This window comes from Lepidochelys kempii, chromosome 24, assembly GCF_965140285.1.
Source record: "Lepidochelys kempii isolate rLepKem1 chromosome 24, rLepKem1.hap1, whole genome shotgun sequence".
In the NCBI taxonomy this organism is placed as follows: domain Eukaryota; kingdom Metazoa; phylum Chordata; order Testudines; family Cheloniidae; genus Lepidochelys; species Lepidochelys kempii.
The window spans coordinates 15533526-15557238 of NC_136403.1; the positions used below are offsets into that span (position 1 = coordinate 15533526).

At 58.3% G+C, this 23713-nt stretch overlaps 1 protein-coding gene across 1 annotated transcript; it reads right to left on the bottom strand.

Moving 5' to 3' along the window:
• Positions 1 to 1035: 1035 nt before the first annotated feature.
• On the bottom strand, positions 1036 to 20598 carry ATP4A (ATPase H+/K+ transporting subunit alpha). The gene is made up of 23 exons (XM_073323413.2): positions 20587 to 20598; positions 17527 to 17664; positions 16367 to 16426; positions 15326 to 15529; positions 14875 to 14988; positions 14452 to 14586; positions 14044 to 14161; positions 13345 to 13613; positions 10919 to 11117; positions 10495 to 10604; positions 9853 to 9987; positions 9441 to 9633; positions 8916 to 9091; positions 8635 to 8771; positions 7871 to 8021; positions 7400 to 7568; positions 7008 to 7162; positions 6619 to 6742; positions 6033 to 6178; positions 4114 to 4247; positions 3482 to 3583; positions 2979 to 3070; positions 1036 to 1064 (listed from the first exon to the last, which is right to left on the bottom strand). Exons 1-23 carry the CDS (start codon positions 20596 to 20598, stop codon positions 1036 to 1038), a joined length of 3102 nt encoding a protein of 1033 aa, XP_073179514.1.
• Between the last annotated feature and the right edge of the window lie 3115 nt (positions 20599 to 23713).

A 23713-nucleotide genomic window follows, 5' to 3' on the forward strand; every position in this document is an offset into this window, starting at 1 on the left:
CGGGCTAGATGGGCCCATGGATCTGATTGGGGGGAGCACGAAGGGAACAGGATCTCAGGCTAGATAGGTGATAGATGCTGGTGTCGGGATATCAGGGTTGGTGCTGCAGACGGGATACCGCGCTAGATGGGCAGATGCTCAGAGTGGCGGGGAGGGGGGAGGGCTGTAGTCCTGCTCTGTCCCGCAACCTCCTCTTGCTTGTTTTCCAAGCTGCCATCCCGCTTAGGGGGGCAATGGAACCCCACTGGGCCAGCTCCCCTGGGAACACAGGGAGGCAGGACGCCCGTCTGTCAGCCCCTCATGGAGCATTTTCCTGTCCTGGGTCTGTGAGATGCAAGCGAGGGAGGTCTCCCAAGTCTGGGTGAGCTGGGAATTGATGTCTGTCCGGCCCCCTGTGTCCTATCGCTTCAGAGAGAGTCTGGCTGAAAGCCAACACTACCTAGCCTCGCCTGCCGTGGGAACTGGGCGTCTGCTAAAGCTCCCCCACCCCAGCAAGAGGAAGGGTGAGCAGTGCCTGACCAGTGGGAAACTGAGCGATATGGAGAGAACCCAGGAGTCTTGCCTCCTAACCCCCCCCTCTGCTCTAACCACTAGACACCACTCCCGTCCCACAGCCAGGGAGAGAACCCAGGAGTCCTGCCTCCCACCCCCACTCTAGCCCTTCAACCCCACTTCCCTCCCACAGCTGGGGATAGAACCCAGGAGTCCTGGCTCCCAGCTGCCCTGCTCTAACCACTAGACCCCACTCCCCTCCCAGAGCCAGGGGTAGAACCCAGGCGTCCTGCTTCCAACTACTCAAAAAGAGCCAGCAAGGCCTAGCTATGAACTGCGAGTGGGCCAGTCTTGTTCCCTCCATGGCTGGTGCCCCTGACCCAAGGGGTTTGCATTCTCCAGTAGTTTCCAGGTTGGTGAAGCAGGGACCGGGAACACGGTGTGGGTGTCTGTATCTCTTTTGCTGCACTGAGGGGGTGGTGTAAGCCCTGAGATGCTGCAAGAGGCCGGGGGCAGCAGCAGCCGTGGGGCAGAGCTTTGCCTTTAGTAGTAAAGTTCTTTGTCCCACCAGCCTGTGGAAAAGAAGAATGAATAATACAGTGAGATTGCTGGAGCTGTGGAGGATCCCAGTGTTAGAGCGCGTCACTGGGGTAGCGATGCAGCCATCTCTGGGGTGGGGCAGCTAGGGAACAGCTGCATATTACGCTGCATGGGTGTAGCTTGCCCAGGGCTGAGATGCAGCCACCTCTGGGGTGGGGCAGCTGGGGAACAGCTGCATATCACGCTGCATGGGTGTAGCTTGCCCAGGGCTGAGATGCAGCCATCTCTGGGGTGGGGCAGCTGGCGACCAGCCGCACCTGACGCCAGACTGGGATGACGCACGGTGCCAGAATACGCCTCAACCCACACACTACTGCACGACAGTTTTTACAAGGCCTCGTGCGGTAGCACTGAAAAACTCAGGATTTGCTGGGCAATAACACGGTGGCAGATGGCCCGGAGGTGCAGTTAGAAACACAAGCCGAGCTACTGACTCAAAGGTTGTTTTCCAGAGAAATCTGGGGAGCAGCCAAACCAGTTCCTCCGTGACAAAGGGCAAGTAGCCACCTGAGCCTGCTGTGAACAAGGCTGATGGGCCGTTACCTGGTTCTCAGGGCAGTGGGCGGTGCAAAAAAAAAAAAAAATCTATATTTTTAGCAAAGAGCCAGCATGGAGTTTCCTTTCTTCCCCAGCCGGCTGCCGCCTGGCTCCTCACTGAAAGCGCTTTGCCCTAGGGGTAGGGTGACCAGATGTCCCGATTTTATAGGGACAGTCCCCAGTTTGGGGACTTTTTCTTATATAGGTACCCATTACCCCCCACCCCCGTCCCGATTTTTTAACACTTGCTGTCTGCTCACCCTACATGCGGGGACTGGCCTATAAAACGAAGGGGCAGCTGCCCCACGACACCCCATCTCCCGCCCTGCCCTGCGCTCTCTGCCCCAGGAGAGAGACAGGAAATCGGCTCTGGACTCGGGGCGGGGGAGTGGGGGGGTGTCCCGGCCTGAAAGCTGGTCAGCAATCTGCAGGGCAGGGAGCCCCCGACACGGTGCGAATTACTCTTTCATGGGTCTCCTGTGGTTCTTCGCAGCACACGCTATTAAAACACCGTGTGATCGAATCTGCAGCACTGCAATCAATGATTCTGCTATCGTTTGCTCGGTTAGGCCTTCGGAAACCTCGTCTCTTGGGGCCATTTCTCATTTTTATGCCTCCTTAACGTGGCCTCACTTAAAAGCGGTCTCTCTGGCTCGCGAATCAGCTGGTTTTCCTGGTTTAGCTAATCCCCCCAGTTTAAACGGAAGGGTTCGAACCGGCACATGGGTCCCTTAAAGCAGGGGGTTTTCAAACTTTTTTTCCATTTGAAGACCCCTAAAAACATTTTGAATGGAGGTGTGGACCCCTTTGGAAATCTTAGACGCAGCCTGCGGACTCCTGGGGGGGTGTGCGGCCCACAGGTTGAAAACCATTGTTTTACAGGAATAATGAACTTAAAAGAGTTTGTACTGTTGAGGAGAGGACCAGGCAGGGTGGGACAGGCATTTCTGGGGGGGAATCTAAGACTGGGGGGTGTTGGGGTCACCCCGCCGTATAACCCAGGCTGGGGAGAGCCAGGGGGTGGCTTGCAGGCTGCTGTTACATACAGACATGCCGGTGTGGTTTGCACCGTTTAGATTATGAGCAGCCCAGCTGGGAGCTACTTCAGCAAGGCATTAAAGCACCCAGGGTTGCAGGATAGGGGAGACACAGCAGCTCATTAATCTGACTTGTACCCCGATAGGTTATATTCGCCCGGTGCAGAGATGCAGCCACTTCTAGGGCAGGGCAGCTGGGGAACAGCCGCACATAACGCCACATGGAGATGGCTCCCCTGGCCCTGAACCGCAGCCCCTTCTGGGGCAGGGCAGCTGGGGAACAGCTGCTCGCGCGATCTCTCGGTTACTCACTTCCGGGGTGCCTGCGGACTCCGAGCTTTCGGATTTCATCATAGACGAAGATGAGGATGCCGTAAGGCAACGGCACCAGCCACCACTGGAATCTGGATAGGAGCCAGGAGAGAGACCTTAGCCACGGAGAACGAGACGGCAGCACCTGCTCAGCCACAGCGCTGAGCCCTTAGCGGTCGCTAAGCCAGGCTGAAGAACCAACGCTGGTTTCTGGAGCGGCACAGTGCCCTCCAGGGGCATCGGGGCCAGCCCTGCCTGCTTGGGGAGAGCCCCCACCCTGCCCCCCGCAGCACAGCGCCACCTAGTGCCACGTTGGGACACCGGGGCCAGCCCTGCCTGCCGGGGAGAGCCCCCACCCTGCCCCCCGCAGAACAGCGCCCCCTAGTGCCACGTTGGGGCACTGGGTCCAGCCCTGCCTGCTGGGGAGAGCCCCCACCCTGCCCCCCTCAGCACAGCGCCCCCTAGCGCCGGGCTGAACCAGCAGGGGGTAGCCCAGCTCTCACCGGATGGGCATGAAGTTGAAGATGTTCGGCATGCCGGGACAGTAGCACAGGAAGCAGCCCAGGCAGAGCTGGAACACGATGGCGATCACCAGGATTTTATTCCTGCCACAGAAGCAGAGCGTGAGCTTGGGTGAGGCCAGCGAACGGCAGCTGCCCCTGGCTGACACGCTCTCCGTGCAGCTGAATAGGCAGGACCACCCAGCTGCCAGTGATACAGGGACACCTGAGACCAAACCCCCATCTTGTAGCGTCTTACACCTGGGAGGATGCTAGCGAATGACTTGCTCGGCACTGAGATGCAGCCACCTCTGGGGCACTGCACCTAGGGAACAGCTGCACAGTGACGCCACATGGAGGTGGGTGAAATGCAGCTGATTCTGGGGTGGGGCAGCTGGGGAACATCTGCACATAACCCTGCAAAGAGCTGGCTCATCCGGCGCTGAGATGCAGCCACCTCTGGGGTGGGGCAGCGGGGGAAGAGCCGCACAATGACACCACATGGGGATGGTTCGCCGGGCGCTGAGATGCAGCTGACTCTGGGGGAAGGTAGGCAGCTGGGGAATGGATGGAGAAAAACAGGTCGCCTGCACTCCTGGGTTCTCTCCCCAGTGGCCTGCGGGCTCCCTGCTCACCTGAAGAAGCCCTGCTGGAAGACGGAGAGACGGCGAGTCTTGCGGATGAGGACATCTGAGATCTGACACATCTCGATGCTGATGAAGAAGACGGTGTAGCAGGTGTATTCCTGGTACAGGCGCTGCCCAAATGTCTGAGGGTGGGGATGGCGACCAGTCAGAGTCAGCCTCCACCACCATCCACATGGGGAAAGACCCCGTGCCCCATTCCCCAGTCCCCTGAGCCAGCCCTGGGGCCAGATCGGAGACGGCGCCCCCTAGAGGGGAAAGGCGCTGAGTGCCATTCCCTTGAGCCAGCCAGTCTCCTGCCCGTACACTGACATTCAAGAAGGAACCACCCTGGTATCCCAGGCCTTGCTTCCAACCTTCCCACCCTGGGGCGAGGGGTTGGACCCCCACACACTGAGATTCACAGTCCAGACCTCCACCACGGGAGCTAAACTTAACAGAGGTCTCTCCAGTAGACTGGCAGCAGCAGTACGGCTGTTATAGAATCATAGAATCATAGAATATCAGGGTTGGAAGGGACCCCAGAAGGTCATCTAGTCCAACCCCCTGCTCAAAGCAGGACCAATTCCCAGTTAAATCATCCCAGCCAGGGCTTTGTCAAGCCTGACCTTAAAAACCTCTAAGGAAGGAGATTCTACCACCTCCCTAGGTAACGCATTCCAGTGTTTCACCACCCTCTTAGTGAAAAAGTTTTTCCTAATATCCAATCTAAACCTCCCCCACTGCAACTTGAGACCATTACTCCTTGTTCTGTCATCTGCTACCATTGAGAACAGTCTAGAGCCATCCTCTTTGGAACCCCCTTTCAGGTAGTTGAAAGCAGCTATCAAATCCCCCCTCATTCTTCTCTTCTGCAGGCTAAACAATCCCAGCTCCCTCAGCCTCTCCTCATAACTCATGTGTTCCAGTCCCCTAATCATTTTTGTTGCCCTTCGCTGGACTCTCTCCAATTTATCCACATCCTTCTTGTAGTGTGGGGCCCAAAACTGGACACAGTACTCCAGAGGAGGCCTCACCAATGTCGAATAGAGGGGAACGATCACGTCCCTCGATCTGCTCGCTATGCCCCTACTTATACATCCCAAAATGCCATTGGCCTTCTTGGCAACAAGGGCACACTGCTGACTCATATCCAGCTTCTCGTCCACTGTCACCCCTAGGTCCTTTTCCGCAGAACTGCTGCCGAGCCATTCGGTCCCTAGTCTGTAGCGGTGCATTGGGTTCTTCCGTCCTAAGTGCAGGACCCTGCACTTATCCTTATTGAACCTCATCAGATTTCTTTTGGCCCAATCCTCCAATTTGTCTAGGTCCTTCTGTATCCTATCCCTCCCCTCCAGCGTATCTACCACTCCTCCCAGTTTAGTATCATCCGCAAATTTGCTGAGGGTGCAATCCACACCATCCTCCAGATCATTTATGAAGATATTGAACAAAACTGGCCCCAGGACCGACCCCTGGGGCACTCCACTTGACACCGGCTGCCAACTAGATATGGAGCCATTGATCACTACCCGTTGAGCCCGACAATCTAGCCAGCTTTCTACCCACCTTGTAGTGCATTCATCCAGCCCATACTTCCTTAACCTGCTGACAAGAATACTGTGGGAGACCGTGTCAAAAGCTTTGCTAAAGTCAAGAAACAATACATCCACTGCTTTCCCTTCATCCACAGAACCAGTAATCTCATCATAAAAGGCGATTAGATTAGTCAGGCATGACCTTCCCTTGGTGAATCCATGCTGGCTGTTCCTGATCACTTTCCTCTCATGCAAGGTGGTCCTTATCCTCTAGGTGGGGCTAATGGAGTCGCTCCATTCCCCAGCGGCAGCAGTACGGCTGTTATCCTCTACGTGGATCTAGCTGCTTCATTTCCTGGCAGCAGCTGTTATCTCGGATGGTCCATCACTCACCCACTCCTGCCCGTAGCTGTCCTGCAGGTCCTGGAGGTGGTCATTCTCCCACTGGGCCCGCAGCCCCACGCAGAGCAGGGGGAACCAGCCCTCCTGGGCCATGGCCGTGAAGTAGTCCGTGAAGCCGGCGAAGGACTGGATGGCCCCTGGGCAGGTGGGGGGAGGGAGGAAAAGCCATGAGGGTGGGATGCCCCCGGCACCCTGGGGACTTGGTGCTGCCCCCTGCTGGCTCCCAACAGGGTGGGATGGGAGGCAAAGCCAGCTGTGTGTGGCTCCACCCATGAGTTCTAACAGGGAGGCGGGATGAGCTCTGTTTGGCCCCGCCCCTGAAGTCCAGCCCCGCTGCCCATATGTCAGAGCCACCCCTTGCCCCCCAGATCTGACCCAATGTCAATCCCTCAAAGAGGGTTAATTAATGTGGGGAAGCCACCAGAACTAGAGGTTCATATATGGTGAGATATGAAAAAGGGGGGACAGAGGGTTCAAACTGGATCCTCCGGCTCCCAGGCCCCCCTGCTCTACCCACTAGGCTCCACTCCCATCCCAGAGTTGGGGCTAGAACCCAGGCGTCCAGCGGGGGACGCACCTATCTGGAAGTAGGAGTACACAGCCAGGGCTTCGTTCACCAGACGGTCGCGTCGCGGGTTTCGGGGCTTCAGGTGCATGATGTCGCTTTCAGCTTTCTCGTAGGCCAGGGACACCGAGGGGAACTAGCGGGGAGAACGAGAGAGACTCGCGGGGCTGAGCTGAGGAACCCAGGTGTCCGGGAGAGTGCCCCCACCCAGCTGCCTGCAGCACAGCACACCCCTAGTACTGCATTGGGACATCAGGGCCAGCCCTGACTGCCAGGGGAGAGCCCCCACCCTGCTCCCTGAGGCACAGTTCCCCCTAACTCCACGCTGGGGCATTGGGCCAGCCCTGACTGCCAGGGGAGAGCCCCCGCCCCGCTGCCTGCGGCCCAGCACCCGTACTCACAATGTCAGTGCAGAGCTCGATGAAGAGGATGGTGATGCAGCCCAAGGGCAGGGGGACGCTGACCGTGATGTAGATCAGATACGGGGTCAGCTCCGGGATGTTCTTGGTCAGGGTGTACGCGATGGATTTCTTCAGGTTGTCAAAAATCAGGCGGCCTGGGCAGGAACACAGCCCGTCAGAGCACCCCCTTCCCGGGGAGACATCCGAACCTCCCCCCGGTACCCTCCGAACCTGTCCTGGGGAGAGCTCCCAATTGCTTGGGAGATGCTCTCAGCCCCTCTTGAGGTCCCAGCTGCATTGTCAGTGCCCCCCACACCCTGGGGAGAGCGCCCCCTGCTGGCCCCCAGGCTGCCTGGCCCATTTGGAGTCTAGGCCCCCCGCTCCATGAGCACCTTGCTCCACGCCGGTGACAATGGAGGCAAAATTGTCATCCAACAGGATCATGTCGGCCGCATTCTTGGCAGCATCAGAGCCAGCAATGCCCATGGCCACCCCGATATCAGCCTTCTTCAGAGCCGGGGAATCATTCACCCCGTCACCTGTCACAGCCACAATGGCACCCTGTGGAAGGGGGAAAGGCAGGTCATGGGGGTGGGGGACACGGCAGAAGGGAGGGAGAACATTGGGGGAGGGTGAAAGAAAGAAAGAAAGAAAGAAAGAAAGAAAGAAAGAAAGAAAGAAAGAAAGAGCCATAAAAACACAATAAAATGAACAATGAAGAAAATATGTGAAAGCCAGAGAAAGCAAAGAAAGAATATGAAAGAAAGCGAAAAAGAAAGAAGGACCGTGAAAACCAGAGACGAAGGACTGAGCACAGGGCAATAGGCAGAGGGAGCGGGTGGGTTAGCTCCTGGGTGCCTCACCAGTTTCTGACAGCTCTCTACAATGATCAGTTTCTGCTGGGGGGAGGTCCGGGCGAAGACCATCTCGGGGTGCATCTTCAGGATCTCAACCAGCTCCTCGGTTTCCATGTCCTTCAGCTGCCCCCCATTCACCACGCAGGCCCGGGCCTCCCTGGGGAGGGAGAGAGAGCCCCCACTGCTGAGCCACCCCACACAGTGACCCCTGGGGAGGTGCCAACTTTTCTCGGAGCCGGTGGGTACTCGCACCCGCTCCGCCCCCGGCCCCGCCCCCATTCCAACCCCTTCCCCAAAGTCCCCACCCCAACTCAGCCCCCTCCATGCCCCTATTGGACCCCTCCCCAAATCCATGCCCCGGCCCCGCCTCCTTCCCTGCTTGCGCCACTTTCCCCCTCCTCTCTCCCAGCACGGTGCAAGCCCTGGGAGCCGGGGCAGAAGCAGGATGCAACGGCGCGCTCAGGGGAGGAGGCGGAGGTGAGCTGGGGCGGGGGGATGGGGAGCTGCAGAGCACCCACCAATTTTTCCCTGTGGGTGCTCCAGCCCCAGAGCACCCACAGAGTCAGTGCCTATGCCACCCACACAGCATCCCCTGCAGCACAGAGCCCCTTGCTGAGAAACCCCACACAATGCCCTCTGCTGAGCCACCATGCAGGATTCCTGGGTCCTATCCCTGGCTCTGGGAGAGGAGTGGGGTCTAGGGGTTAGAGCAGGGCGGGCTGGGAGCCAGGACTCCTGGGTTCTCTCCCAGCTCTGGGCAGGGATCTCACCACTTGTTGACCTGCTCCACGGGGATGCGCATCCTGGCGGCGATGTCCTCCACTGTCTCACTGCCCTCCGAGATGATCCCCACGCTGGCCGCAATTGCCTTGGCCGTGATGGGGTGATCTCCAGTCACCATGATAACCTGGGGGTGAGGGAAGGGCGTCAGCGCTCCAGGTGGCAGCTTCAGGGAGGGGACTCTGGAGCTGTGAGCTTCCCTGGGGCAGTGCCCCAGCCGGGGGGGGGGGACTCTGAAGCTGTGAGCTTCCCCGGGGCAGTGGCGCCGTACCCGGATTCCGGCAGTACGGCACTTCATGACGGCGTCGGGCACGGTGGCGCGGGGTGGGTCGATCATGGAGATGAGGCCGGCAAAGCAGAGCCCACTGGTGGGGAAGTTCATCTCCTCTGTGTCGAAGGAGAAGCCGCGTGGGAACTGCCCTGGGTCCAGGTACAGGTGGCAGAACCCTGCAGGGAACAGGGCCCATGAGGGGTGGGGCACTGGGGTTCCCCCCCAGCACCGCAGTCCCACGTGCCCCATGCCCGGGGATCATCCATCCCCCTTAGGACTGGGAATTCCCCCCCTGATCCGCCCACCTGCCCTCCACACCTTGGGGGGCCTCCAGCCTTGGCCCCATGAGTCCCATGCACAGAGCCCCCCACCTCAGTCCCACGTGCCCCACATCCGGGCACCTCCCGCTCCCTAAGCCCCCCGCATCCATGCCCCCCACCCTTACCCAGCATGCCCACCCCCAGCCCCCATCCATGCCTCCTTACCCCTCACACCCTCCCCCAGCCCCCATCCATGCCCCCTTACCCAGCACACGCTCTCCCAGCCCCCCCAGGTCCATGTACGCCGTCTGGAATGCCTCCTTCCACTGCTCGTCCAGGGGCAGTTCCTGCCCCTTGATCATGATGGTGGCGCAGCGCTCCAGGATCCGCTCCGGGGCCCCCTTCATCACCAGCAGGTACCGGGGGTCCCGGGGGTCCTCCAACTCATGGATGGACAGCTGTGTGGAGAGCAGGAGGATCAGGACTCCTGGGTTCTATCCTTAGCTCTGGGAGGGGGGTGGGGCCTAGTGGTTAGAGCAGGGGTACTGGGAGTCAGGACTCCTGGGTCCTGTCTCCCTCTCCGGGAGTCACTACATCCGCTGGTAGCAGTAGAAGGTTCTTATCCTCCTAACTGGAGCTGAAGGCCTAGCAGGACCAGGACGCAAACGCCTGCTGACCTGGAATTTGTTGGTGGAGTTGAAGGGGATTTCACAGGCTTTCTTATAGCGCTCCCGGTACTCCATGACGTTCCCCAGCGTGATCTCGGAGAACTTCAACAGCGCCGTCTCTGAGGCGTCTCCAATCACGATCCTCTGGAGAAGGGAGAACAGGTGAGTGGAATCTGGACTCCCAAGCAGTGCTGAGATGCAGCCACCTCTGGGGTGGGGCAGCTGGGAAACAGCTGCATATAACAGCACACGGGGATGACTCTCCCAGCGCTCAGCTGCAGCCGCCTCTGGAGTGGGTCAGCTGGGGAACAGCCGCACAGCGACACCGCTGCACAGTTATGGCAGGGAAAATAATGCCACATCTAAATGAACGCTCAGGTCGGAGGCACAGTGGAATTATCCTGAGCTGGAGCAGCAAGAGAGAAACTGCCTGATTTTTGAGACTAGAGTCATGAGATCTTTTAATGACCAGCATGAGAGCGTCCCCTGCTGCACCCCCTCCTCACTCTGCTCCCTGCAGCACAGCGCCCGCCAGGGGAGAGCGCCCCCTGCTGAACCCATTTTGTATGTCAGATCTAAGCCCCCATTAAATGATAGGTGGTCAAGCTGTCTATATTGCCAGTCTCGTCTCTCCTGCATACTGGGCCGTACCTTGGGCACCGGCATGTTATCCTGGCCTGATTTGAAGAAGGCTCGATTGCAGAGAGACACAATCTTGCACAGAGCTCTCCATGTCTCCGATGACTGATCAAAGCTCTGCCCTGAAGGAGAGAGAGATTGATATAACAGCCGAGGAGTTCCCTGTCCCGTTTCCGACCTGAAATGTCCCAAAGCACCAGAGAAGCAGGGACGACTTGCCAGGTGCTGAGATGCAGTCACCTCTGGGGCGGGGCAGCTGGAGAACAGCCACACATAATACTGCATGGGAAAAGCCTGCCTGGTGCCAAGATGCAGCCACCTCTGGGGCGGGACAGCTGGGGAACCACTGCACATAACACCGGACTGGGACAGCTTGCCCGGCACTGGGATGCAGCCACCTCGGGATGGCAGCAGCTGGTTGAACAGTGTCCCATACCTGACTGGTCCTCTGTGGTGTCAGCCGTGTGAATCTGGTTGTCGAACCAGAGATGGGAGACAGTCATGCGGTTCTGGGTCAGGGTACCCGTTTTGTCGGAGCAGATGACAGAGGTGGAGCCCAGAGTTTCCACCGCCTCTAGATTCTTCACCACGCAGTTCTTTCGAGCCAGACGCTTGGCTGTGAGTGAGAGACAGACCTGCCAGGGGAGGAAGGGAGGGAGGGAAAGGAAGAAAGATCAGAGTCAGCATAAACAGCAAAGTATATCAGATGTGAGACCAGATCACTCAGTCAGTAGGAATGCTTCACAAAATCTGGGTTGAATCTGGTATAAAACTGGATCAGAGTCAGTCTAAACACGGCACGCAATCTGGACTGGATTCAGTTTGAGACTAGAATCAGAGTTAGTGTAAACATCATTATGCAAAATCTATACTAGATACAATGAGAGACTAGATCTGAGCTCATGTGAGCACTGTAGAAAACTCAAATTGGATTGGAGACCATCTAAACACAGCCTGAAACCTGGAATGGAATCGGGGTAAATCCCGATCGAATGCTGCACCCAGTCTAGACCGGGGTTCTCACAAGAAATTCTTGCTGGTGGCCGCACTGACAATTTTTTTCTTAAAATACTTAATTAACTTGAGGAAAAACGACTAAATATGCACATAGACATGTCCAAATCATTGTCATTTATTTATGTAGGATTTTTTTGCAGACTCAATAATAATGTCCCGTTCTCTATTCTTCACAGGACCTAAGCAGACTAGAAACACAAATAAGGTGCTTTGCCCATTCTTGTCTTTTGTTGTTGTTTCTTGTGGTTTTGGTTGCCTTTTCAAAAAAGACTTGTTAGCTAAGGAAGTCGGCTGCTGTGAAAAGTGATATTTGTATGTTTGTTAATATCACTTTTCATGGCAGACTTGCTAGCTAGCTGGGAGGCTGTGAATGGTGATATTAACAACCGTACAAATATCAATTTTCACAGAAGGCTTACTCAGCCCTGGCAAGCCAGGGGACAAATTAAGCCCTGGATGGGGAGGTGGGAAGGGAGCCAGGGGGCAGTGGGGGGAGGATGGTGGGCCAGGGAGAGAGTGGGGGCTGGGCGTAATGGTGGGGAGGATTGTGGGTCAGGGAGGGAGTGGGGGCTGGGGGTAATTGTGGGGAGGATTGTGGGTCAGGGAGGGAGTGGGGGCCAGGGGTAATGGGTGGGAGGATGGTGGGCCAGGGAGATAGTGGGGGCCGGGATAATGGGGGGGGAGGATGGTGGGCCAGGGAGATAGTGGGCACCAGGCGTAATGGGGGGGGGAGGATGGTGGGTCAGGGAGGGAGTGGGGGCCAGGGGTAATTGGGGGAAGGATGGTGGGCCGGGGCAGTGGGGGGGCAGTGAGCCCAGGGTCCAGGGCCAGACCCCGAAGCCCTGTGGCTGTGGGCCGGAGCCCACCACTGCAGCCTGCTACTGCATGGCTGGGTACAGGGCCGGAGCCCGAGCCCGAAGTCCCACGACTGGAGCCTGCCCCCTGCTGCCCCAGGGCTGAAGCCCGAACCTCACCACCCCCAGGAAGGTGGGGCCTAACTGGCCGCCTGCTTCTCTGGCATTTGTGGCTCCAGAGGGGGGAAGGGACCAACCCCTTCTGGTGGCCCTGGGGGAGAGGCACTGCTCTGAGCCCCCCAAGTCGCAAGAAAAGCCCCTGGTGGCCACATTTGAGAAATGCTGATCTAGACTGGATCTAGTCTGGAACTGGATTAGGAGTTGGTCCAAATACTGCAAAATCCGGACTGGATCTGATGTGAGACCGGTCCCTGAATACTGTCTGGAAGAATCTGAATCTGGATCCATTATTGGACCAATATGAAATGATCTTGGACACAAACTATTTATAAAATCTGGACTGGATTCACTATAAAACTGGATGAGAGCCAGTCTAAGTATTGTATATAACACAGAATCCAGTGTTACACCAGATCAGAGTCAGTCTAAACACCACAAAACCTGAACCGGATCCAGAATGAGGCTGAAGACCTAGACTGAATCCACGCTGAGACTGGATCGGAATCAGCCTAAATGCTGCACAAAACCTGGGCTGGACTTAGTACAAAACTGGCTCAAGGTCAGCCTAACCACTGCATTAAATCCGGTCTGGATTTGGTGTGAGGCCGGATTGGCATTAGTGTGAAAACAACATAAAACATCGACCGGCACCTGCACAAAGCAAGATCGGAGGCAAACTATGTATAAAACCTGGACCGGATCTAGTGTGAGACTGGATTGGAGTCAAGATGAACCTGAAAGAAAACCCGGACTGGATTCCTTGTGGGACTGGATTGAAGTCAGGGTGAAGCTGGCACAAAACCTGGACTGGATCCCTTGTGAGACCAGCTCGGAGTCAGGACCCTGCAAGGGCTGGTCAAGGGGGACTTACCGTGACGGTGGCCAGCAGCCCCTCAGGCACGTAGGCCACCACAATGGCCATGAAGAAGACCATGGCCTTGAGGAAGGGGTAGCCAATCACCATGGCGACGACGAAGAAGGTTCCCCCGAAGAAGATGGCCAGGCCGGCGATGATATCCACAAAGTGCTCGATCTCGATGGCGATGGGTGTCTTCTCGTTCTCCACGCCCGAGGCCAGGCTGGCGATGCGCCCGATGATGGTGCGGTCTCCGGTGTTAACGATGATGCCGGTGGCGGTGCCTGAGGGAGGGACCCGCTGAGATGCAGCCACCTCTGGGGTGGGGCAGCTGGGGAACAGCTGCATGGAACAGTGCCCAGGGAGGACTCACTTGGCACCGAGATGCAGCCACCTCTGGGGTGGGGCAGCAGGGGAACAACCTCACAGCAACACGGCACAGTGATTTAGGACAGGATATGAAGGAGAATCTTGTATTCAGTTGAAACCACAGGAGGGAATTTAGAGACAGCGCCTGCCACCGAGCCGTCCCACACTCCACCCACGAACGGGGCCAGCCCTGACTGCCGGGGAGAGCCCCCCACCCCGCTCCCTGCAGCACAGCGCCCCCTAGTGCCATGCTGGGGCATTGGGGCCAGCCCTGACTGCTAGGGGGAGAGCGCCCCCAGCTGGGTCTCCCCTTCACGCGCCAATGGGACCCTTCCCTGCTGGCACCTTCCAGGCACATGGTGGAGAAGAAGGCGATGTTCCTGGTCTCCAGGGGACTCTCGTGGGTGCACTCGGGGGCTCTGGTCTGGGGCTCGGACTCCCCTGTCAGAGATGAGTTATCCACCTGCAAGAGAGAGCCCAGTGGGTCAGTGCCACCCTGAATCCCCCCCCCTTGCCCCAGCTTGGAGGCCTCTGGCGTGGATGGCAGGCTGTGGGGGTGGGGGTGAGGGAGCAGGCCCAGGAGTGTGGGGGAAGATCAATGGGTGCCTAAGTGATCAGCTGGGCAGATGGATAGGAACCGTCCGGCAGGAGGCAGAAAAACACACACACACACAGAACGTACCCCATGTTCCCCCACCCCCATGCCCATCTAAGGCAGAACACCCCCTCCCCCCCCCCCCCCCCCCGCCGCACCTTGCAGCCCTGTGCTGAGATGATCCGGATGTCGGCCGGGACCCTGTCCCCGCCCTTGATTTCCACCAGGTCACCCACCACCAGCTGGTTGGCGTTGATCTGGAATTTGTCCCCGTCCCGAATCACCGTGGCCTGCTAGGAGAGCGAGAAGAGTCAACGTTAACCTTAGAGCTCCAGCCACACGGGGACGTCGCACGGTGAAGGCTCGCCCAGCGCTGAGATGCAGCCACCTCTGGGGTGGGGCAGCTGGGGAACAGCAGCACATAGGTATGGCTCTGCTTTAAGCAGTCCCCTCTCAGAGCTAGGGATAGAACCCAGGAGTCCTGGCTCCCAGTCCCCCCGCTCTAACCACTAGACCCCCACCCCCAGTGCAATGACTGGGGTATGAATGGCCTGGATTCCTCTCCCAGCCCTACTGCTTACCTGTGGCACAAGATTCTTGAAGCTGGCGATGATATTGGTGCTCTTGAACTCCTGGTAGTAGCCAAAGCAGCCAGTCACGACCACCACAGCGATGAGCGCAATAGCCAGGTACAGCTGCCCAGGGGGAGGGCACAGGGAGAAAGGTTATTACTCATCCCCTGGCCCAGCGGTGCCCCCTGCTTTGCCAAGCTGCCTGAGTCTGCAGAGAGCCTGGGACAACCCGCTCCCCTCCCAGAGCTGGGGAGAGAACCCACGAGTCCTGGCTCCCAGCTCCTCCCCCCACCCCCACTCTAACCACTGGACTCCACTCCCTTCCTAGACTCAGGGATAGAACCCAGGAGTCCTGGCTCCCAGCCCCCCCCAGTCTAACCCACTAGACTCCACTGCCCTCCCGGACCCAGGGATGGAACCCAGGTGTTCTGACCCCTCCCCCACACCATGGGGTACCCACGTTATCCGCGCTGGTCAGGTCTCCTTGGCCGCACTGGATGCCGAAGGCTATGAGGCAGATGGCAGCAGCCACCCACATCAGGCACTGCAGCCCCCCGGCCAGCTGGCGGGCGAATTTGACATATTCAGGGGTCCCCTTGGGGGGTTTGAGCTCGTTGGGGCCATCCCGGAGCAGGATCTCTCCTGCCACTGTGCTGTTCATGCCCTGGATGCAGATAGAGAGAGTGTCCCATGTTAGCTGGAGCCACTCCTATGTTATGTGGGGGCATGGCTATAAAAGGGGTGGAGCTACTTCACAGGGGCGGGGCTATTAGGTGGGGGTGGGGCTTCAATAAAGGTGTGGGGCTATGAGAGTTTCTAGGATCTCCAGAATCACCTTTGTCCACCCACTTTCCTGTCTGTAGCTTCTCCACCTTTTCTCAATTTCCTCTCCAGAGATCAACATGCACCCAGGGCTGGATGGAGAGCCAAGGCCCCAGCTCCAGGAGTCAGCAGAATGCTGCAGGATCTCAGCTTTCATTAAAAAAATTTAAGCCAGGTTCTAGCTCTTGTAGTGGGGGAGAAAAGCTCTGAAATGTGCCCGATGCCTGTCTGAGTTTGCAGAGAGCCTGAGCTGATTGCTCAGCAAGGGCTGAAAACAGCACTATTTATGGCAGTCTTCCTCCCACTGTCTGGTGTCCTTCTCACCCCAACTGGGGCACTGCCCTCAGGAAGCTCATAGCTCTGGAGATACCTTCTAAACCTGGCTGGGGCACTGCTTAGAGGAAGCTCACAGCCCTGGGGACAAATCATAGTCTGTCTGAATACACGGGGGATTGAAGGAGGAGCCCCCAGCCCAAAAAGCAGTGGCTCTCAAAGCCCGGTGGGGATGGGCTACCCTGTAGAGGGCATGGTCACCTTCGGGGGGGGGGGGCACAGCCAGAGAAGGTGTGCTGTACTCTAGCCCCTGGGCTGTACTGGAGCAAGGCATCTGAAGTAAATGGCACCCAGGGCTGGCTTGAGAGGCACAGACCTACCTGGCCTCCATCTTGGGGGCCCTTACCTTGTTCACGTTGGTTTGGTACTTCAGCTCCAGGTCTTCCACTGAGAGCTGATGATCATCCTGGAGGAGAGAAGGGAGCCCAGAGTGGGTGAATGGGCTGCCCAAAGCATGACTGACGCTGCCTGAGTCTGCCGAGAGCCTGAGCCCGTCGCTGGGAGAGGGGGGAGCTGCCCCGGGTGTGACTGACACAGCGACGCCGCCTGAGTCTGCCGAGAGCCTGAGCCCGTCGCTGGGAGAGGGGGGAGCTGCCCCGGGTGTGACTGACACAGCAACGCCGCCTGAGTCTGCCGAGAGCCTGAGCCCGTCGCTGGGAGAGGGGGGAGCTGCCCCGGGTGTGACTGACACAGCGACGCCGCCTGAGTCTGCCGAGAGCCTGAACCCGTCGCTGGGAGAGGGGGGAGCTGCCCCGGGTGTGACTGATACAGCGACGCCGCCTGAGTCTGCCGAGAGCCTGAGCCCGTCGCTGGGAGAGGGGGGAGCTGCCCGGGGTGTGACTGACACAGCGACGCTGCCTGAGTCTGCCGAGAGCCTGAGCCCGTCGCTGGGAGAGGGGGGAGCTGCCCTGGGTGTGACTGACACAGGGACACTGCCTGAGTCTGCCGAGAGCCTGAGCCCGTCGCTGGGAGAGGGGGGAGCTGCCCCGGGTGTGACTGACACAGCGACGCCGCCTGAGTCTGCCGAGAGCCTGAGCCCGTCGCTGGGAGAGGGGGGAGCTGCCCCGGGTGTGACTGACACAGCGACGCCGCCTGAGTCTGCCGAGAGCCTGAGCCCGTCGCTGGGAGAGGGGGGAGCTGCCCCGGGTGTGACTGACACAGCGACGCCGCCTGAGTCTGCCGAGAGCCTGAGCCCGTCGCTGGGAGAGGGGGGAGCTGCCCCGGGTGTGACTGACACAGCGACGCCGCCTGAGTCTGCCGAGAGCCTGAGCCCGTCGCTGGGAGAGGGGGGAGCTGCCCTGGGTGTGACTGACACAGCGACGCCGCCTGAGTCTGCCGAGAGCCTGAGCCTATTGCTCTGAGATGGGGGGTTGTCTACAGCTGCCTCTAGCTCCACACAGAAGCTAACAGTTCTACTACTACTGCCAGCGGCTTGAGCAACGGAGCTTTGTGCGAGGCCCATGTTCGAGTCTTGCGGCTGCCCCCAGTCCGGCTGCCCCTACTCACCACGTCCATCTCTTTCTTCATGCTCTCCAGCTTCTCCTTCTTCTTCGCCGCCTTGTTCGTCTTCTTCTTCTTGATCTTCACGTCCACGGCACCATCGCCCTGCTTCTCCATCTCCACCGAGTACATCTCGTATTGGTCCTGTGGAGAGGAGAACAGCCCTGCTGCTGTCGGCCTTTGGGGGAGTTGCTCCCTGAGCTCGACTAGTAGAGGGCGGCGCTGAAGGGACCCAGTTGGGTCTCTGTGCAAGATAACAGCCCTACTACTGCTGCTGGTAGGCGATAAGGCATCTTGATGCGTGGGTATTCAGCTCAGCAGCCCCTGGGGTCTACGCCTGGCTCTGGGAGGGGAGTGGGGTCTGGTGGTTAGAGCGGGGGGGGGGGGGGGGCTGGGAGCCAGGACTCCTGGGTTCTACGCCTGGCTCTGGGAGGGGAGTGGGGTCTGGTGGTTAGAGCGGGGGGGGGGGGCTGGGAGCCAGGACTCCTGGGTCCTGTAGCACTGGTTCAGATGACTTCACATCCCTTTGTTCCTCCTCAGGCACTGCACCCAAGTGGTTTGCTGGGGCTCGTAGCGTGTGCCCAGATGCGAGGGGTGGCACGGTTCACCTCATTCTCTCATTGACAGCGGTTCCCTAAGCCATCAAAAGGCTGGTGTAGAAGGGAGAGTGCCCCCTATTGCACCTGGGTCGCCTAGCACAGCGTCCCCTAACGCCGCCCTGGGGCATTGGGGCCAGCCCTGAGTGCCAGGAGCCCCTGGAGTCCTCTGGCTGCGAAATGTCCAGCCATGTGGGAGTCTCACAGCTGGGCCAGTTGTTCCTTGTGCGGCCCCCAGGAGGCGCTGTTTATCTAACTCGATTACATCCCCCGCCACCTCCAATTGGAAAGTCAAATAACAAAACAGATGGGTGCTTGCTGTGAAATTAAAAATTTCAAAGTCCTCTATCCATCCATCCCCACGTACCCCCTCTGTCCATCCATCCCCACGTACCCCCTCTATCCATCCATCCATCCCCATACACACCCTCTATCCATCCATCCCCACGTACCCCCTCTGTCCATCCATCCCCACGTACCCCCTCTATCCATCCATCCATCCCCATACACACCCTCTATCCATCCATCCCCACGTACCCCCTCTATCCATCCATCCCCACGTATCTCCTCTATCCATCCCTCCTCATATACATCATCTGTCCATCCATCCCCATGTACCCCCTCTATCCATCCATCCCCACGTACCCCCTCTATCCATCCATCCATCCCCATACACACCCTCTATCCATCCATCCATCCCCATACACACCCTCTATCCCTCCATCCCCATGTACCCCCTCTATCCATCCATCCCCACGTACCCCCTCTATCCATCCATCCATCCCCATACACACCCTCTATCCATCCATCCATCCCCATACACACCCTCTATCCCTCCATCCCCACGTACCCCCTCTATCCATCCATCCCCATACACACCCTCTATCCATCCATCCCCACGTACCCCCTCTATCCATCCTTCCCCATACACACCCTCTATCCATCCATCCCCACGTACCCCCTCTATCCATCCATCCCCATACACACCCTCTATCCATCCATACCCTCTATCCATCCATCCCCATGTATCCCCTCTATCCATCCATCCATCCCCATACACACCCTCTATCCATCCATCCCCACGTACCCCCTCTATCCATCCATCCCCATGTACCCCTTCTATCCATCCCTCCATCTCCATTCGCCCCCTCTATCCATCCATCCCCATACACACCTTCTATCCATCCATCCCCATGTACCCCCTCTATCCATCCTTCCCCATACACACCCTCTATCCATCCATCCCCATGTACCCCCTCTATCCATCCATCCCCATACACACCCTCTATCCATCCATCCCCACGTACCCCCTCTATCCATCCATCCCCATACACACCCTCTATCCATCCATCCCCACGTACCCCCTCTATCCATCCATCCCCATGTACCCCTTCTATCCATCCCTCCATCTCCATTCGCCCCCTCTATCCATCCATCCCCATACACACCTTCTATCCATCCATCCCCATGTACCCCCTCTATCCATCCTTCCCCATACACACCCTCTATCCATCCATCCCCATACATACCCTCTATCAATCCATCCCCATTTGCCCCCTCTATCCATCCATCCCCATACACACCCTCTATCCATCCATCCCCACATAACCCCTCTATCCATCCATCCATCCCCATACACACCCTCTATCCATCCATCCCCATACACACCTTCTATCCATCCATCCCCATACATACCATCTATATATCCATCCCCACATAACCCCTCTATCCATCCATCCCCACATACCCCCTCTATCCATCCATCCCCATACATACCCTCTATCAATCCATCCCCATTTGCCCCCTCTATCCATCCATCCCCATACACACCTTCTATCCATCCATCCCCATGTACCCCTTCTATCCATCCCTCCATCTCCATTCGCCCCCTCTATCCATCCATCCCCATACACACCCTCTATCCATCCATCCCCATTTGCCCCCTCTATCCATCCGTCCCCATACACACCTTCTATCCATCCATCCCCATGTACCCCCTCTATCCATCCTTCCCCATACACACCCTCTATCCATTCATCCCCATACACACCCTCTATCCATCCATCCCCACATAACCCCTCTATCCATCCATCCATCCCCGTACACACCTTCTATCCATCCATCCCCATACATACCATCTATATATCCATCCCCACATAACCCCTCTATCCATCCATCCCCACATACCCCCTCTATCCATCCATCCCCATTTGACCCCTTCTTCCATTCATCCCCATACACAGTCATCTCACTATTCATCCATCCAGCCCCACATACTCCCCTCTGTCTATCCATCCATCCATCCATCCATCCATCCATCCATCCATCCATCCATCCCCATATACCCTCTCTATCCACCTATCTATCTAGCCCCGTACACACTCTCGATTTACCGAGCTGTCCACAAGGAGACCCAGCACCCTGGCATCTGGCCCCTTCCCACTGCAGAGAATCAGAGCCCGGCCCTTACCGCTTTCCCCATCCTGGCTCTCTGGGCGCCCAGCTGGTGGGATACTCTGGGGACGGTGGCCGCGCTGGCAGAGGGATGGCTGCACAGCTAGTGCTGGCAGTCCGGCCCGGGCAAGCACCCGGGTCCGGCAGGGAGCCTTTTATGCTGTCCCAGGGGACCTTCCCCACCCACTGCGGACGCTGCGGTGCCATGGCTGGGCCCCCCTCGTGCGTGAGCCTTGAAGTCACAGCCCAGGAGCCGATAACCTTGGCGGGTGGAGAACAAAACACTGCGATCACCTTGACATGACCCCCGCGGGGAACCAACGCGCCTGGCGCTGGTGAGGACCAGCAAGGTGACACCCCCCTGGCTTGGGAGAAAGGGACACAGCCCTCCAGCTGTGGGGGCTGGGAGCCAGGACTCCTGGGTTCTCTCCCCAGCTCTGGGAGGGGAGTGGGGTCTAGTGGTTAGAGCGGGGGGGAGGCTAGAAGCCAGGACTCCTGGGTTCTACCCCTGGCTCTGGGAGGAGAGTGGGATCTAGTGGTTAAAGCAGGGTGGGGCTAGGAGCCAGAAGTCTTTCTACACTCCGTGGAGCACAGAAAGTGGGGGGAAGTGGCCTTGTTCTGGGAATAAATAAGAGTCAAGAGATTTTAAAAATCATAGTCAAGTTCAGATCATGAACAGGTGACGAGAGATCAGGGGCCCAGATCCCAGCTGGGGTCACGGGCGGCACTGGGTTCCTCCTGGTTTCCGCAGTGGAGGATCCGGCTTGGTGTTCAGCGGAGCGGCTGGCACGTGACGTGACTTGTCAGTTTTCTCTGGGCCGCTGACCTTAGGGACAAGCATTTGATTCTGCTGCAGAGAATATCAGGGGATGCTGGAGCAATCTGTACGGGCGACGGGGGGATGGGGGGGGCTGAGAGCCATTGAACCAAACGGCAAACCCTGTATCTGATGGAAACCACTTCAAGCCAGCGGGTGCAGCATCAGCACCCCGAGTTCCAGCACCTCTGCAGAATGTGCCTCCAGAGGCAAAGTGGCCTAGTGGTTAAGGTGGGGGGATAAACATTCAGGTTCAATGCCCAGGGCTGTCGTAGCCTCGCTGGGTGACCTTGGACAAGTCACTGCAGAGCTCCGTGCCTCGGTTTCCCCACCTGTAAAGTGGGAAGAAGAATCCTGCCTGTGTCTAGTTACAGAGTGACCTGGGTAGGGACTGTCTCTCGCTCTGTGTCTGGGCAGCGCCCGGCATGACGGGGCCCTGATCCCAGCTGGGGCAGGGCCTGTCTCTGGCTGTGTCTGAGCAGCGCCTGGCACAACGGAGCCCTGATCCCAGCTGGGGCAAGGCCTGTCTCTGGCTGTGTCTGGAGAGTGCCTGGCACAGTGAGTGCCGGGACCAGTCTGTGCTATATATACCTACAGGTCTCTCTCTCTCTTGGGCAGCTCACAAGCACAAACAAGGTGGGTGTTTCCATTCCACTTCCTTCGGGTTGTCGTCTACAGCTGGGCAGCTTGTGGGGCCGGCCGGAGCTGGCTCAGGAGCCTCAAGGGACGCAGCTCTCCGTGGCGCCCTCCTGAGCGGGCGTCGTGCCGCTGCTGAGTTGGGCAGACGGGGCATTTTGCTGGCCCTGGGTGCGGCCAGCTTCAGGGATGGTGCGATGGTTTGTCTCAGCCCTTCCGCTGCAGGGCCTGACTCATGCTGCAGAGAAAAGGTAGTAAAACAACTCCTGTGTTGGCCAAACGGGGAAACTGAGGCATGACAAGGGGAATGATTGTCCCAAGGGCAACAGGGATACAATCTAGGAGTCCTGGCTCCCTGCCCCCCCTGCTCTAACCACTAGCCCCCACACCCCTCCTGAGCTGGGGATCCTCCAGTGGTTCCGACACCCCCCCCGTGGCCCAGGCTGGTGCTGGCTCAGCAATTTCCCATCTCTGACCTTGCAGGGCCCTTGGCCTGATACAGCCACTTTGTCCCAGGCACGTGTGACTGTCTGGGCACAAGCAGGCCGGAGCCAGCGGTACCCCCCCTCCCCCCACCCTTATCATGGCTGGGTTATCGGGCGGGCGGCGAGATTGCGGGCGGGGGGGAGGGAGGGAGGGGCTCCTCACGGACTGGCACGCACATTCACCGACACACACGCCCAGTGACACGCACACACACTGATACACACACACACGCATCCTGACACATGCAGGCCGGAGCCCGTTGTCACACACAAGCACCCCACAAAGGCGGACACATCACCCTAACTGGTGCCTGGAAGCCTGACTCTGCCGGCTAAGAGTCAAACCATTTTCAGGTGGAGGTGGTTGTTTGAAGACAACTGTCCCTTTAAGCATGGCTGCACTGAGCTGGGGTGGTTCTCAGAGGCCTGGCAGCCCTGGGGATCAGGGTCCTGGCCGCGCTTCTATGCTGTTCTCTGGCTCCCTCCTGCCTTCCTCATTGAGCTGCCCTGAGAAATTCCTGGGTGCTGTGGGTGAGTTTGTAGGTAGAGAGAGCCAGGACTCCTAGGTTCTCTCTCCGGCTCTGGGAGTGGAGTGGGGTCTAGTCGTTAGAGCAGAGGGGCTGGAAGCCAGGACTCCTGGGTTCTCTCTCCGGCTCTGGGAGCGGAGTGGGGTCTAGTCGTTGGGGGCGGGGGAGCTGGAAGCCAGGACTCCTAGGGTCTATCCCAGCTCTGGGAGGGGAGAAGGGACTAGTGCTTGGAGCAGGGAGGGCTGGGAGCCTGGACTCCTGGGTTCTATCCCCAGTTCGGTAGCTGGGTTTCTTTAAACCGTTTCTTTAAACCGATGTGATTAGATAAAATCAAGAGCCACGTCTGGCCTGATGCTGAGGCTCCCTCCCTTTGACCTGAGCACACCAGGAAATGAGAACAATTTCGCCTGACTTGTTGGAATTCCTGCCCTTGCCTGGCACTTCCTGCTGGCTGTGCTATAGATAGCTCGGAGCTGCCAGCAGGGAAAGCTCAGGCAATGGTCAGCCTGTGGGCATCCCTCCTGCACCCCCATCGCTGTTATAGAGCCACAGGCCCAGCTAGCCCAGTGCCCACCCTGTCCCTACAGCCCTGGATCTGACCCATGGGCCCATCTAGCCCGGTATCCTGCCCCCTTCCAGATCAGACCCCTGGGCACACAATGGCTGTGCCCTTGGCTT

Bases quoted from the DNA above. Each gene is read 5' to 3' on its own strand.
- ATP4A (XM_073323413.2), bottom strand. The intron at 14,989-15,325 runs GTGGGTACCCCA...CCCCCTGGGCAG, and splicing joins ACCTGACCAGCGCGGATAAC to CTGTACCTGGCTATTGCGCT. The intron at 7,163-7,399 runs GTGCTCATGGAG...GTTCCTGCCCAG, and splicing joins TGTCACCGGCGTGGAGCAAG to GCCGCCTGATTTTTGACAAC.